Source organism: Pelophylax lessonae (assembly GCF_965119305.1).
Source record: "Pelophylax lessonae genome assembly, chromosome: 2".
NCBI classification, from domain to species: Eukaryota; Metazoa; Chordata; class Amphibia; order Anura; family Ranidae; genus Pelophylax; species Pelophylax lessonae.
The window spans coordinates 585,546,995-585,559,015 of record NC_138769.1 but is presented as its reverse complement, the minus strand read 5'-3'; the positions used below and the strand labels follow the sequence as shown (position 1 = coordinate 585,559,015).

At 41.9% G+C, this 12,021-nt stretch overlaps 1 protein-coding gene across 1 annotated transcript in view; it reads left to right on the top strand.

Moving 5' to 3' along the window:
• Positions 1-10,920, top strand: part of LOC309546161 (pro-glucagon-like) — a 58,732-nt gene extending 47,812 nt beyond the window's left edge. Inside the window, exon 5 of the mRNA XM_082245701.1 lies at positions 10,622-10,920. Within this exon, the coding sequence (XP_082101827.1) occupies positions 10,622-10,631 (10 nt within the window). The 3' untranslated portion in view covers positions 10,632-10,920. The remainder of the gene's footprint in view (positions 1-10,621) is intronic.
• Positions 10,921-12,021: the final 1,101 nt, after the last annotated feature.

Here is a 12,021-nt window from a genome sequence, read left to right as displayed (position 1 = left end):
CGAAATTGCATGGTCAGGGGGGCCCAAGAAAATGCTTGCCCAGGGTCCAAACAATATTAAAGACGGCCCTGCAGCCACAACATACAAAAACAGGCTTTTACCATTCTTGGAGAATATCATTTGCCCTGTCACATAGCCCGGTTGGGTTACGATAAGAAGTGGATCTCTGTCTTGAGCCTGAGAGATTTGATTACACACTGCTGCCTTTCCGAAGCCTTTTGGTAAGTGGCCCTTATCTTATCTGACACCCGGGTGAATATAGGAGCACCTGGAGGAGTTTAATTTATTTCAGCTCACTCTGTTCCACTGGTTGTGGAACCTCTTTTTCTGAACATGGGATTGGACTATTTCTTAATACCATATCTTTTGGTGTTTTTTCTAATAGACTACGTTTTATCTATTTTTATATACACCATTTTTTTTTCATCTCATTATCATTATTTTTGCACTGTCATACATATTGGAAGTTTTTTTTTTTAAAACACTAATTGATTTATATTTATTTTTATATGTTTATATAAGAGCACCTTTGTTACTTTGTAGCATCAATACATGTTCACTGATACTTTGTATCATATGTACTATTTAGGATAGCGCACGTAACAACTTTTTTACATATCTTATACTCTGTTATTCAGGACCAGTATGTGCAGCAATCCACTCTTTTAATCAGCACATCTCTGTTAATTTTTTCCATATTCTAAAAAGTAATTGTTTTACCTCCCGTCTGCTCTTGGGATTGCGACCAAACTAGTGATGTCTGAGCTCCCTACCTAATTTCATGAGGTTACGGATGAGACCCAACTGATGCAAAGCTAATTTCAGATTCCAGCTGGCAAATGGATAGTTAGAATAAAGACAGGTCATGGGTTATTACACTAGCTAAAAATAAAAATATTTAAAGCGGAGTTCCGGGCACAAAATTCAATTTCTAATAATTACTGCATTGTATTCCTTACTCTCCGCTGAGTCAGAATTGGATATTCCCATAGTTTTTTTTTTTTCACTTACCTGTTTACAGAGGTTTGTATACTCACCTTTCAAAGGACTTCCTCCCTCCTGTGCCTCGGCTCTCCTCGTCACTTCCTGCCGCAATGCGTCCTGGGAGCTCTTCCTCGGCCCTCCCATGATGCACTTTGCAGTCACATGGGCGGCCGACCACTGTTCTCATTTCTTGACTCACAGGCCTACGCCCACTGGAATCAGGAAGAAGGGAAGACATTTCCCCACAACGGACTCGGCAATCCACAACAAAGATGGCGCTGCACATCAGAAATTATATAAAGTAAGATTTTATTCTTGCAAACTCATTATTTCACCATTCTAACCAGGATTAGCGGATGTATCGATGTGTAAGGGTGATTGTTAGGGGGAGATTGAAAAAAAAAAAACGATTCTGTGCCCGGAACTCCGCTTTAAAGAATTTGAAGGAACACAGAACTAAATTGTGTTTCATATTTTTGCCTGAAATGGCTCATTAATGTAGCCAATCACTTTTCAGAATATGTCTTACACATTTGACACCTACCCCATTTAATGGGGCTGTATGCCCCTCTAGCCCCCGGTGCCCCTCAATTTTACTATGTATACTTTAATGTGCCGTAACAAGAGGTTTTATTTCAGCATGGTGTTATTTTCTGGAAATATAACTGTATATAGGCAAATTGGGGTTTTAGTGAATAGGAGAATCATATAATATGTCTTCAGACTAAAGTTTTGCATTTACCAAAATCAGTATAGGGGTCTTTTATTGCCGCACTGACACTTGGCTTGCCATGTAAAATATATGTGATGGTACTGAACCATAGTAATTTGTTTTTGAGATCAGCACTTTCAGCATGCCCATACTTGTTGCAATATACATCCTCCAATACCTGAGTGGGCATGCATTATGTGTAGTGTAGTTCTTTACCAATAATAATGTAAAGGTCAGTCACACCTGATCTAACAGCATTTTTCAATGTGGCTCCTTTGATAGGTCTGATAATACCATTGAAATCCCAGTTGATAGTACACCCTAATAACCAAGGTCAAATGTGTCACATGCAATAAAAAAAGTCAATTACTTTTGATTTCTTTTGCTTTTTCTACTCTTATTCTTCACCTGAAGTTCAAAGGTTCTTACAGAGGGAAGATAGTCATAGTGTTTTTTTTTACTTTCCAGTAGAATAGTAATATCTCCACTCAAGATTGTCTCATTGATGCCATTTGTATGGCACAATCACAGAAATCAAAGCTCACTCCAAAATGAAAAAGGCACAATCCAATGTTAACCACTGCTTCCTGCAAGTCTTAATATAGATATGGAAAGCCAAGACATTATGTGGTTTAATACAAATACGTTTATCTATTACAAGGTATACAAAGAAATTATGTGCAGAATGCATAAACTCGCTGCAAGCTATTATAAAAATGTATCATTAAGGGCACCAAATTCAGAGACAGTTAGGTTATACTGCTGCTTACAGGGGGATTTGGACATTAGAAACAAAAACCTGTGACTAGCCTGGTATAACCTGTGTAAAAAAGTAAAAACCACAGGAAAGTTTTTGATAAGTCCTTTATTAAAAAGAAAAAAAAAATAGTGTCCCTCGATGTAAATCCATTGTCAATCACGACGCCCACCGAACCCGAAAAATAGAAAAAATTAAAAACTTTTATAGGCAAGGGGTGGCACCGCCCCTTCTGACAAAGCTGAAGATCGGGCATACGGTGGGTAGCCTCTTAGGAGGCAAAGCGTTTTTTGCAATTTTTCAGGTCGGCGGGCGTCATGATTGACGATGGGTTTACATTAAAGGACTCTATTTTTTTCTTTTTAATAAAGGACTTGTCAAAACTGTTTCCTGTTTTTTTTTTCTTTTTTACACTTTTGGTGAATGGGTACGATGTACCTGATACCCATTCACATGGGGGGTGGGCTGATTTTGATAAGCCCCGCACCCGCAGACCCCCACAACCACAACCCAGGGTTGTCAGGAAGAGGCCAATTTCCCCCCCAAAGCACCCACCCCCCCATGTTAAGGGCATATAGCCTGGTATGGTTCGGGGTAGGGCGCTCGCTCATCCTCCCTCTTTCCTGAACTGCCAGGCTGCATGCTCGGATAAGGGTCTGGTGTGGATTTTGGGGGGGACCCTTACACCATTTTTTTTATTTTTGTTCATCTTTAATGCCAGGAGCTGACAATACATTACAGCCGCAAGCATGTTTAAATGACGTTTTTTCCTTTAGAAATGTCAGTATTGCTGCAGCAGGCTCCATATATTGTACAAATGCGCTACTTTACAGGCATAGTAAGGGGACCCCCCAGGCATGATATTTAAAGCAATTTTTCATTTTTATTGTTTCACTTTAAGGATCATTAAATATCGATATGTTCTGGTGCGAACCAAACAGGGGGGGTGTTCCGCCCATCCCTACAAAGCAGTTCCGTTTGCTCAGTTTTACTCCAGAACTCCTCGGCTCATCATTCTCAGTTGTTGTGGGAGTCAGTTTAATCTTTAGACAAATCAAATTGCCTTACATCAAAGACTAGGTTATTTATGATCCAATGCCTGTGGAAATTGTCTCTGGTTTTGGAAAAATCCTTCCACCAGATATCCTGGGAAATTTTAATAAAGGATGCCAGCTTGAAGGGTTAGGGAAGATTCATATAAACCTTGTTTGTACACGGTACTTCGTTGCCTGAAGAATCTTGATTCCCGATTAATATTTTGTGACTTGGGATATTTAGTTATTCTTGGCAGTGGCATACATAAGCCATCAGGTAGCAAATATTCTGTCTTGGGCAGAACTTCTCGTTTCAGTATTGTCACCTTTTTACATCCCAAGTATATACAAATGCCAGGCAGACTACCTCAGCCAGCAGCACCTGGATTCGGGAGAATGGCCCCTACACCTAGAAATGTTTCAGGAGCTGTGTCTCCAGGTGTAGAGCTCCTCTGGCAGAAGCAGTGGGTGCTCTGGTGACTCATGATTGTGGAATTAATATATGCAAGCTGATCTACAGTTGACCTCCCCTGAAACAACTTCCACTCTATAGGATCGAAATTGAGGGCATTCAGGTGGTATTTATAGCTTCAATATGGCGCAGGTGGACTTGATCAAACTTCTGACTGACATCCTGTGAGCTCTTCCAGATCGATCTATCTCAGGGACTGGTTTACCATCATTCTCCTTGCTTTAACACATGGCTGTTAAAGCACAGGTTTTGAGAGGGGCCTCTCTGATTCTTAGATTCCTATGCTGTTAAAAGCTAGGAATTCTACCTTCACACATGGAAGACATACGTTGCATGGGGCAAGGAGCAAAGTTTTCACCCAAGGAAATACTCCATGGATGAATCCTGATCCTTTTTACATTCAGGCTTGGATCAGCATTTGGACCTGAGAAGTCACAAAGGCCAAATATTTTGTTCTTTTTATAGGCCAATTAACCTCCTACTCATAGTTTAAGGTTTTTAAAAAGGGTGTCTTTAATGTAGATCTTCCTGTTGGATATCTTAATCTATGACTCCTCCATTGACACTTCAAAAAACACTTTTTGAACCTATAAGAATATAAGAGGAATTTCTCTTTCTAACCTTAGGCTGGCCATACACGGAGCAAATTTCTTTCCTGCAACCACGGGTTTCGGGAAAGAAATTCCCTTGATTCCTCCATCAACACAGACTGTGTTAATGCGGGAATCCCTCCTGCCGGGCCATTGTCTTCTCTTGGCAGGGGGGGGGGGGGGGGGGAGCCATTCCCCCCGGGAGAAGACAGTGATTATTGCTAGTGGCTATAGCAGCCACTTATGATAATTGCAAGAGAATCCGGCAGGCTGGTTGTACCCAAGTTGATCAGTGCATTCAGCCTGCCCAATAATGTTTCAAACTGTGTATGGCCAGCCTTAACCACTTGCCTACAGTGCACTTTCACCCCCTTCCTGCCCAGACCGATTTTCAGCTTTCAGCGCTCTCACACTTTGACTGAGAATTACTCAGTCATGCAACACTGTACCCATACAAAAATTGTGTCCTTTTTTTCACACAAATAGAGCTTTCTTTTGATGGTATTTGATCAATACTGGGTTTTTTATTTTTTGTGCTATAAATAAAAAAAGACTGAAAATATCGTGAAAAAACGCATTTTTCTTTTTTTCTGTCATAAAATTTTGCAAATTAGTCATTTTTCTTCACAAATTTTGGCCAAAATTTATACTGCTACTTATCTTTGGTAAAAATAACCCAAATAAGTGTATATTATTTGGTCTTTGTGAAAGTTATAGAGTCCACAAGCTATGGTGCGAATCATTGAAAATTGATCACACTTGATCACACCTGATGTACTGAAGGCCTATCTCATTTCTTGAGACACTAAAAAGTCAGGAAAGTACAAATACCCCCCAAATGACCCCTTTTTGGAAAGTAGACATTCCAAGGTATTTAATAAGGGGCATGGTGAGTTTTTTGAAGTTGTCATTTTTTCCCACAACTCTTTGCAAAATGAAGATTTTTTTTTTTTTTTTTTTTTTACAAATTGCCATATTAACAGGTTATTTCTCTCACACAGCACATGTATACTTGCAACTACACCCCAAAACACATTCTACTACTCCTCCTGAGTATGGCGATACCACATGTGTGAGACTTTTTCACAGCCTGGCCACATACAGAGGCCTAACATTCAAGTAGCCCCGTCCGGCATTCTAGGAGCACAAATTACACATATAATTTCCTGACAACCTATCGCACTTTTGAAGGCCCTGGAGCACCAGGACAATGGAAACCCCCATAAAATGACCCCATTTTGGAAAGCAAACAGCCCAACGTATAATTTTTGAGGCATAATGAGTCTTTTGAATATGTCATTTTTTTCCACAAGTTTTTGGAAAATGTGGAAAGAAAATGAAAACACATTTTTTTTTACACAAAGCTGTCCATTTATGCAATATTTCTAACACATAGCATGTACATAGCAAAAATTGCACCCCAAAATACATTCTGCTATTCCTCCTGAGTATGGCGATACCACATGTGTAACACTTTTTCACAGCCTGGCCACACACATAGGCCTAACATCCAAGTAGCGCTTTATACAAAGTTGTCCATTTATCCACTTTAAGACTGGGCCTATTTTTGACACTTGGTGTTTACAAGCTAAAATCATTTTTTTTGCTAGAAAATTACTTGGAACCCCCAAACATTATATATTTTTTTTTAGCAGAGACCCTAGAGAATAAAATGGAGATCGTTGCAATATTTTTTATCACACCATATTTGCGCAGCAGTCTTCCAGATGCGATTTTTTTGAAAAAAATTCACTTTTTTGAATTAAAAAATAAGAAAACAGTAAATTTAGCACAATTTTTTTCCATAATGTGAAAGATAATGTTACGCCGAGTAATTAGATACCCAACATGTCATGCTTTAAAATTGCGCATGCTCACAGAATGGCGCCAAACATTGGTACTTAAAAATCCCCATAGGCAACATTTTAAAAATTTCTGCAGGTTACTAGCTTAGAGTTACAGAGGAGGTCTAGGGCTCAAATTATTGCTCTCGCTCTAACGATCGCGGCGATACCTCACATGTATGGTTTGAACACCGTTTACATATGTGGGCGGGACTTGCGTATGCGTTTGCTTCTGCGCGCGAGCTAACGGGGACAGGGTGCTTTAAATTTTTTTTTTTTTTTTTTTTCCTATTTATTTTATTTATTATTTTTTTATTTTTACACAGTTTAAAAAAAAAAAATGTTTTGATCATTTTTATTCCTATTACAAGGAATGTAAACATCCCTTGTAATAGAAATAGGCATGACAGGTCCTCTTTATTGTGAGATCTGGGGTCAAAAAGACCTCACACCTCACAACTACACTAAAAAAGAAAAGAAAAAAAAAAAAATTGTTGAAAGAGGAAAAAAAAAAAAGCAAAAAAAAAAGCGGCCCTTTAAACCGGTTGCTAGGCAACGTCTTTTGACGTAGCTCCGGTCCTCCAAGACCATAGAGTTGAGTGAGGGCCATCTTGCCCTCACTCGACTTCCTGTCTCTGAGGATCCGGGACCGGATAGTTTTCCCCGCTGCCGGCGGGTCCGGTAAGCTGGGAAAACGTCTGGGACGCGGCAGGAGGGGGGGGGCACCTCTTCCCCTGCATCGTAAGGGTAATTCCGCGGCGAATCCGCCATTGGGACCACCCTTATCTGAAAGCCGACCGCCCGCCGTTTCAAAAAATACCGGGGTTATGGGGGCTATCTGCTGCCATAACCCCAGTATTTAGCTTTTAATGGCCGACGCATATAGTCGTTAGGCGGTCAGTAAGTGATTGCATGCATATGGCAAACAGGTGACGATGACTGATGGGGTGACAGGTGACAATGACTGATGGGGTGACAGGTGACAATGACTTATGGGGTGACAGGTGACGATGACTGATGGGGTGACAGGTGACGATGACTGATGGGGTGACAGGTGATGATGACTAATGAGGTGACAGGTGACGATGATTGATGAGGTGACAAGTGACGATGATTGATGGGGTGACAGATGACAATCACTGACGGGGTGACAGGTGACGATGATTGATGGGGTGACAAGTGACGATCACTGATGGGGTGTCAAGTGACGATGATTGATAGGGTGACAGATGACGATGACTGATGGGGTGACAGGTGACAATGACTGATGAGGGTGACAGGTGACGGTGATTGATGGGGTGACAGGTGACAGGCGATGGTCACTGATGGGTGACAGGTGATGGTGCACGGCGGTACTGATGGCAGTCTCTGGTGACCGGTGAACTTTAGGCTATGTCCACATGTGAGCGTAGCGATCGCGGGCAGAATCACTGCGATTCCGCCCGTGATCCAGAAATCATTGCAAATTGCGGGGCGCCTGTGCGTTGCCCGTGATTTGCAATAGCACCCCAAACGCTGTGCGATGTTGCTGCGATTTCCGCCTGCCGAATCGCGGTAACATCACGCAAACAACGCATGACGCCCCAAAGAAGCTCTTGTACCTTTTTTGGGCGTCATGCGTTGTTTGCGCGATGTTACCGCGATTCGGCAGGCGGAAATGGCGGCAACATCGCACAGCGTTTGGGGTGCTATTGCAAATCACGGGCAACGCACAGGCGTCCCGCAATTTGCAATGATTTCTGGATTGCGGGCAGAATCGCGGTGATTCTGCCCGCGATCGCTGCGCTCACATGTGAACGTTATGGGTGTCAATTTCTGGGCACTGATGAGGTGACTGTTGGGTGACAGGTGACATTGGGGGGGGCTGAGGACTGTGTGGGGGGACCTTTATTTGTGTGATTTTACATTTGACAGGTACACAGAGCAGTAACTCACTATTTCTAGCTCTTCTCCCCTCACACTGGAAACTGTATGAGGAGAGAAGAGCTAGTAACACTGAGTTACTGCTCTTTGTTTACATTTTATGATCGGCTGTGAATGGATTCACAGCCGATCACTTAGTAAACAGTCACTGTCAGTGACTGTTTACTACTGCCGGTGACAGCTGTGTTCCTACGGAACACAGTGCCACCGACATGACCGCGCTGCGCGCTCCCGATCGCGCATGCGCGGTCATCTCCCGGCCGCCTCCATTGTGATCGGCTGTGTCATTGGAACACAGCCGATCACGTGGGAAACAGCCACGCCCAGTGGCTGTTTCCCCCCTGCCGGTGACGGGGGGGTGTCCCGGGGACACCCCGACACCGGCAGTGCACGGCGGCGCGCCCGCGATCGCGCGTCTGCCGTGCATTTCCTGGGTCACGTCATATGACGTCCGCCCAGGATAATAGCCGCACCGTCCCGCCATCATATGATGGCGGGCGGGCGGTAAGTGGTTAATCACAAGGACAAATACCTTGTCACTATCACCTCTGAGAAGTGTGTATATCAGCTGGCAACTTTTTCTTGTAAAGAACCCTTTCTAGTCTTACAGTAAGATAAGGTGGAGTTGAGACACAGAGACTAATTCCTTCCTAGGTAGTAGTTTCCATGTTTCACTTCAAATAATTTAAGACATTGTTCTCACGTCTTTGTCCAGCTTCAGTACATCTAAAAGAAATTTCTCTTTAGTCCTCTAGTGGGTCCTTTGCTCACTGCCCAGCACCGTTAAGCTTGATTGGCATTTGCCATTGAACACCAGAATTGGCAGGTCCGCCACTGGTGCCCTGTGCTTTTCACAGATGAAAGCAGGTTCACCCTGAGCACATGTGACAGACATGAAAGGGTCTGGAGAAGCTGCAGAGAACGTTATGCTGCCTGTAACATCGTTCAGCATGACCGGTTTGGTGGTGGGTCAGTGATGGTCTGGAGAGGCATATCCATGAAGGGACACATAGACCTCTACAGGCTAGACAATGGCACCATGACTGCCATTAGGTTTCAGGATGAAATCCTTCGACCAATTGTTAGACCCTATACTAGTGCAGTGGGTCCTGAGTTCCTCCTGGTGCGCGACAATACCCGGCCCCATGTGGCAAAAGTATGCAGCCAGTTCCTGAAGGATGAAGGAATTGATACCATTGAATGGCCCCCACACTCGCCTGATCTAAATCCAATAGAACATCTCTGGGACATTATGTTTTGGTCCATCCGATGCCATCAGGTTGCATCTCAGTCTGTTCAGGAACTCAGTGATGCCCTGGTCCAGATCTGGTAGGAAACACCCAGGACACCATCCATCGTCTCATTAGGAGCATGCCCCAATATTGTCAAGCATACATAAGCACATGGGGCCATACAAACTACTGAGTACCATTTTGAGTTGCTGCAATGAAATGTCAGCAAAATGGACTAGCCTGCTGCATCATTTTTTCACTTAGAATTTTGGGCGGTCTTTGAATCCAGCCCTCTGTAGGTTGATCATTTTAATTTCCATCAAACTATGTGGCATCCTTTCATTCCTAACACATTACCCAGTCCATATCAGTATAGATATCCAGCATGATTTTTTTTCCCCATTCAAATCTGATTTGTTTTCAAAGCATTCCATTAATTGTTTTGAGCAGTGTATATATGCGAGTCCCTGAAACTGTTTCCTAGATTTGAAAGTCTGCCACCTGGTATTAAGCTCACACATTCTCCAAGTCTTACCAGGTGAAATTTTAGGCCTTAGCTGATGCAGGCTTTGGGCGCAAGGTCCTTCAGGTGGCTCTTTGAGCTGCAGGTAGCCCCCTAGTTTCCTTGTTTATGTGGGATCGCTAGTGTCTTGTTACTGTTGCTCATTCCTCAGCTGGATTGCCTTTCGATGTCCCAATCTTCTCTAAATCATCTGTACCTTAACAAAGGGAAAAACATTTTTTTTCTAACACCTACCGTAAAAAATGTTTCTTAGAGTTCGATAGAGACATGTGCCACCCTTCTGTGTTTTGTGAGCGGCATGGGTGCCAGTATAACTCAATTGTCTATGAATCCAGTGTTCCTTGATAAATTCAAAGAAATACATTTCAAAGTAAAAACAAAAATCCTATTTGAATTCCTATGGAATTTCCAACGCTGTTTAAATATTTTGAAAAATTGTAGTTAGTCAGACTATTGTGCACTGCCCTTACTGACGTGTCTGGAAAACCCATTCTAATGTGCTTTCAAAGCAGGTATTTTATTTAAAAAAACATTTTTTAATGTTTTACAGGTACAGCTAAAGCTTTGTAACACGGGGACTGTTGATGCATCAGATATTCATTGAAATCAGACTTGGTGACTATCCATGAAGAAACATTAATCACGAAAAATGGCACATTGTACAGTAAATGTACCTGTATACACAATTTACTATAAAAGAACAAATACAATGCATTTTCTTTTGCTTACCTAGCAATATTGTTTTTTTTTACTGATTTTATTACTTATTATTCTACAGTTGACTATAAATATACAGTTATATGACTTCTGTTTGCAGAAAGAATAAAATAATTTGTGTTACTAAAGCATTGTAACTATAAACAATTGTGTGTTAGGTCATCACTGAGTACCACGATGACATCATCATCACCATCAATGCTCACATCTTCTCTGCACTGTAATAGCCGTGCAACTGAGGCAATAAAGATTGTATTTGTGCAACACTTCTAGCTGGTACTCTCAAAAATCTTTATGTGTAAAGTAATAAACTTATTTGGCAAGTGCCACAGCCTTTTTTAATTTGTAATACAATCACAAATTCTGCAGTTATAAATTCGGACTTGCGTGAGCAGTAAAGCTTTATTGATGAGTATTTGGATCATGTCCTCCCAGAAGATTGTGAGGGGTTCAATGGAAAAAAAGAGGTTGAAATGAACAGTCTTCAAAGAGGTTAAAGTGTTACTAAACCCAGAACCTACATTCAGTTATTTTAGTAAATATAAATGGATAAATACCTTTTCTCATCAGCAGTACATAGCAGCCTTGTGATTTACATCAGTTCCTAGTAAAGCTTGTAGGAGGAGTTTTGATTCTGTCTGGACAGAGCTGATTGGCCCTGTGCTGATCACATGTACTCTCCCAAGAAAAAAAAAAAAACTCTCTAGCAATACACCAAACTGAGCATGTGCAGCCCGTCCCCTGACTTTGTAAATATTAGGTTCTTTTTTGGAGACAGCAAAAGAAGGAGGAGGATCAGAGAGACAGGATCAAACAGCCTTTATACACAATGCAAAGGATTAACCCTTTAGGTTCCACAGTGAGTATAGCAAGCATGCTTTACTGCATATACACACTGATTTTACTGTTGTGGGTTTAGTAACTTACTCTAAAACTCAACATTTACCTTTATCTAAACTCCTCACCGTCCTCTGTTGAGCTCAAATAGCTAAAAGCTAGTGATTTCCAAAATTGCGCAAGTTTAAAAGTCCTCTTTAAACTCCATCCATTCTCCAATTGTTTTTTATTTATTCTTTCGGGATTGCTAGAAACCTATAGCCCCTGCAATGGCATTGCACTTCAAGACAATTCTGACCCCTTGAGTTGTAATGCAAAAGGGTATCCTGTATCACTTCTGCCTCCCTTCTCCCCAGTGGTATACTGTCAGTTACAATGCCTGGGGCAGTTTATAGG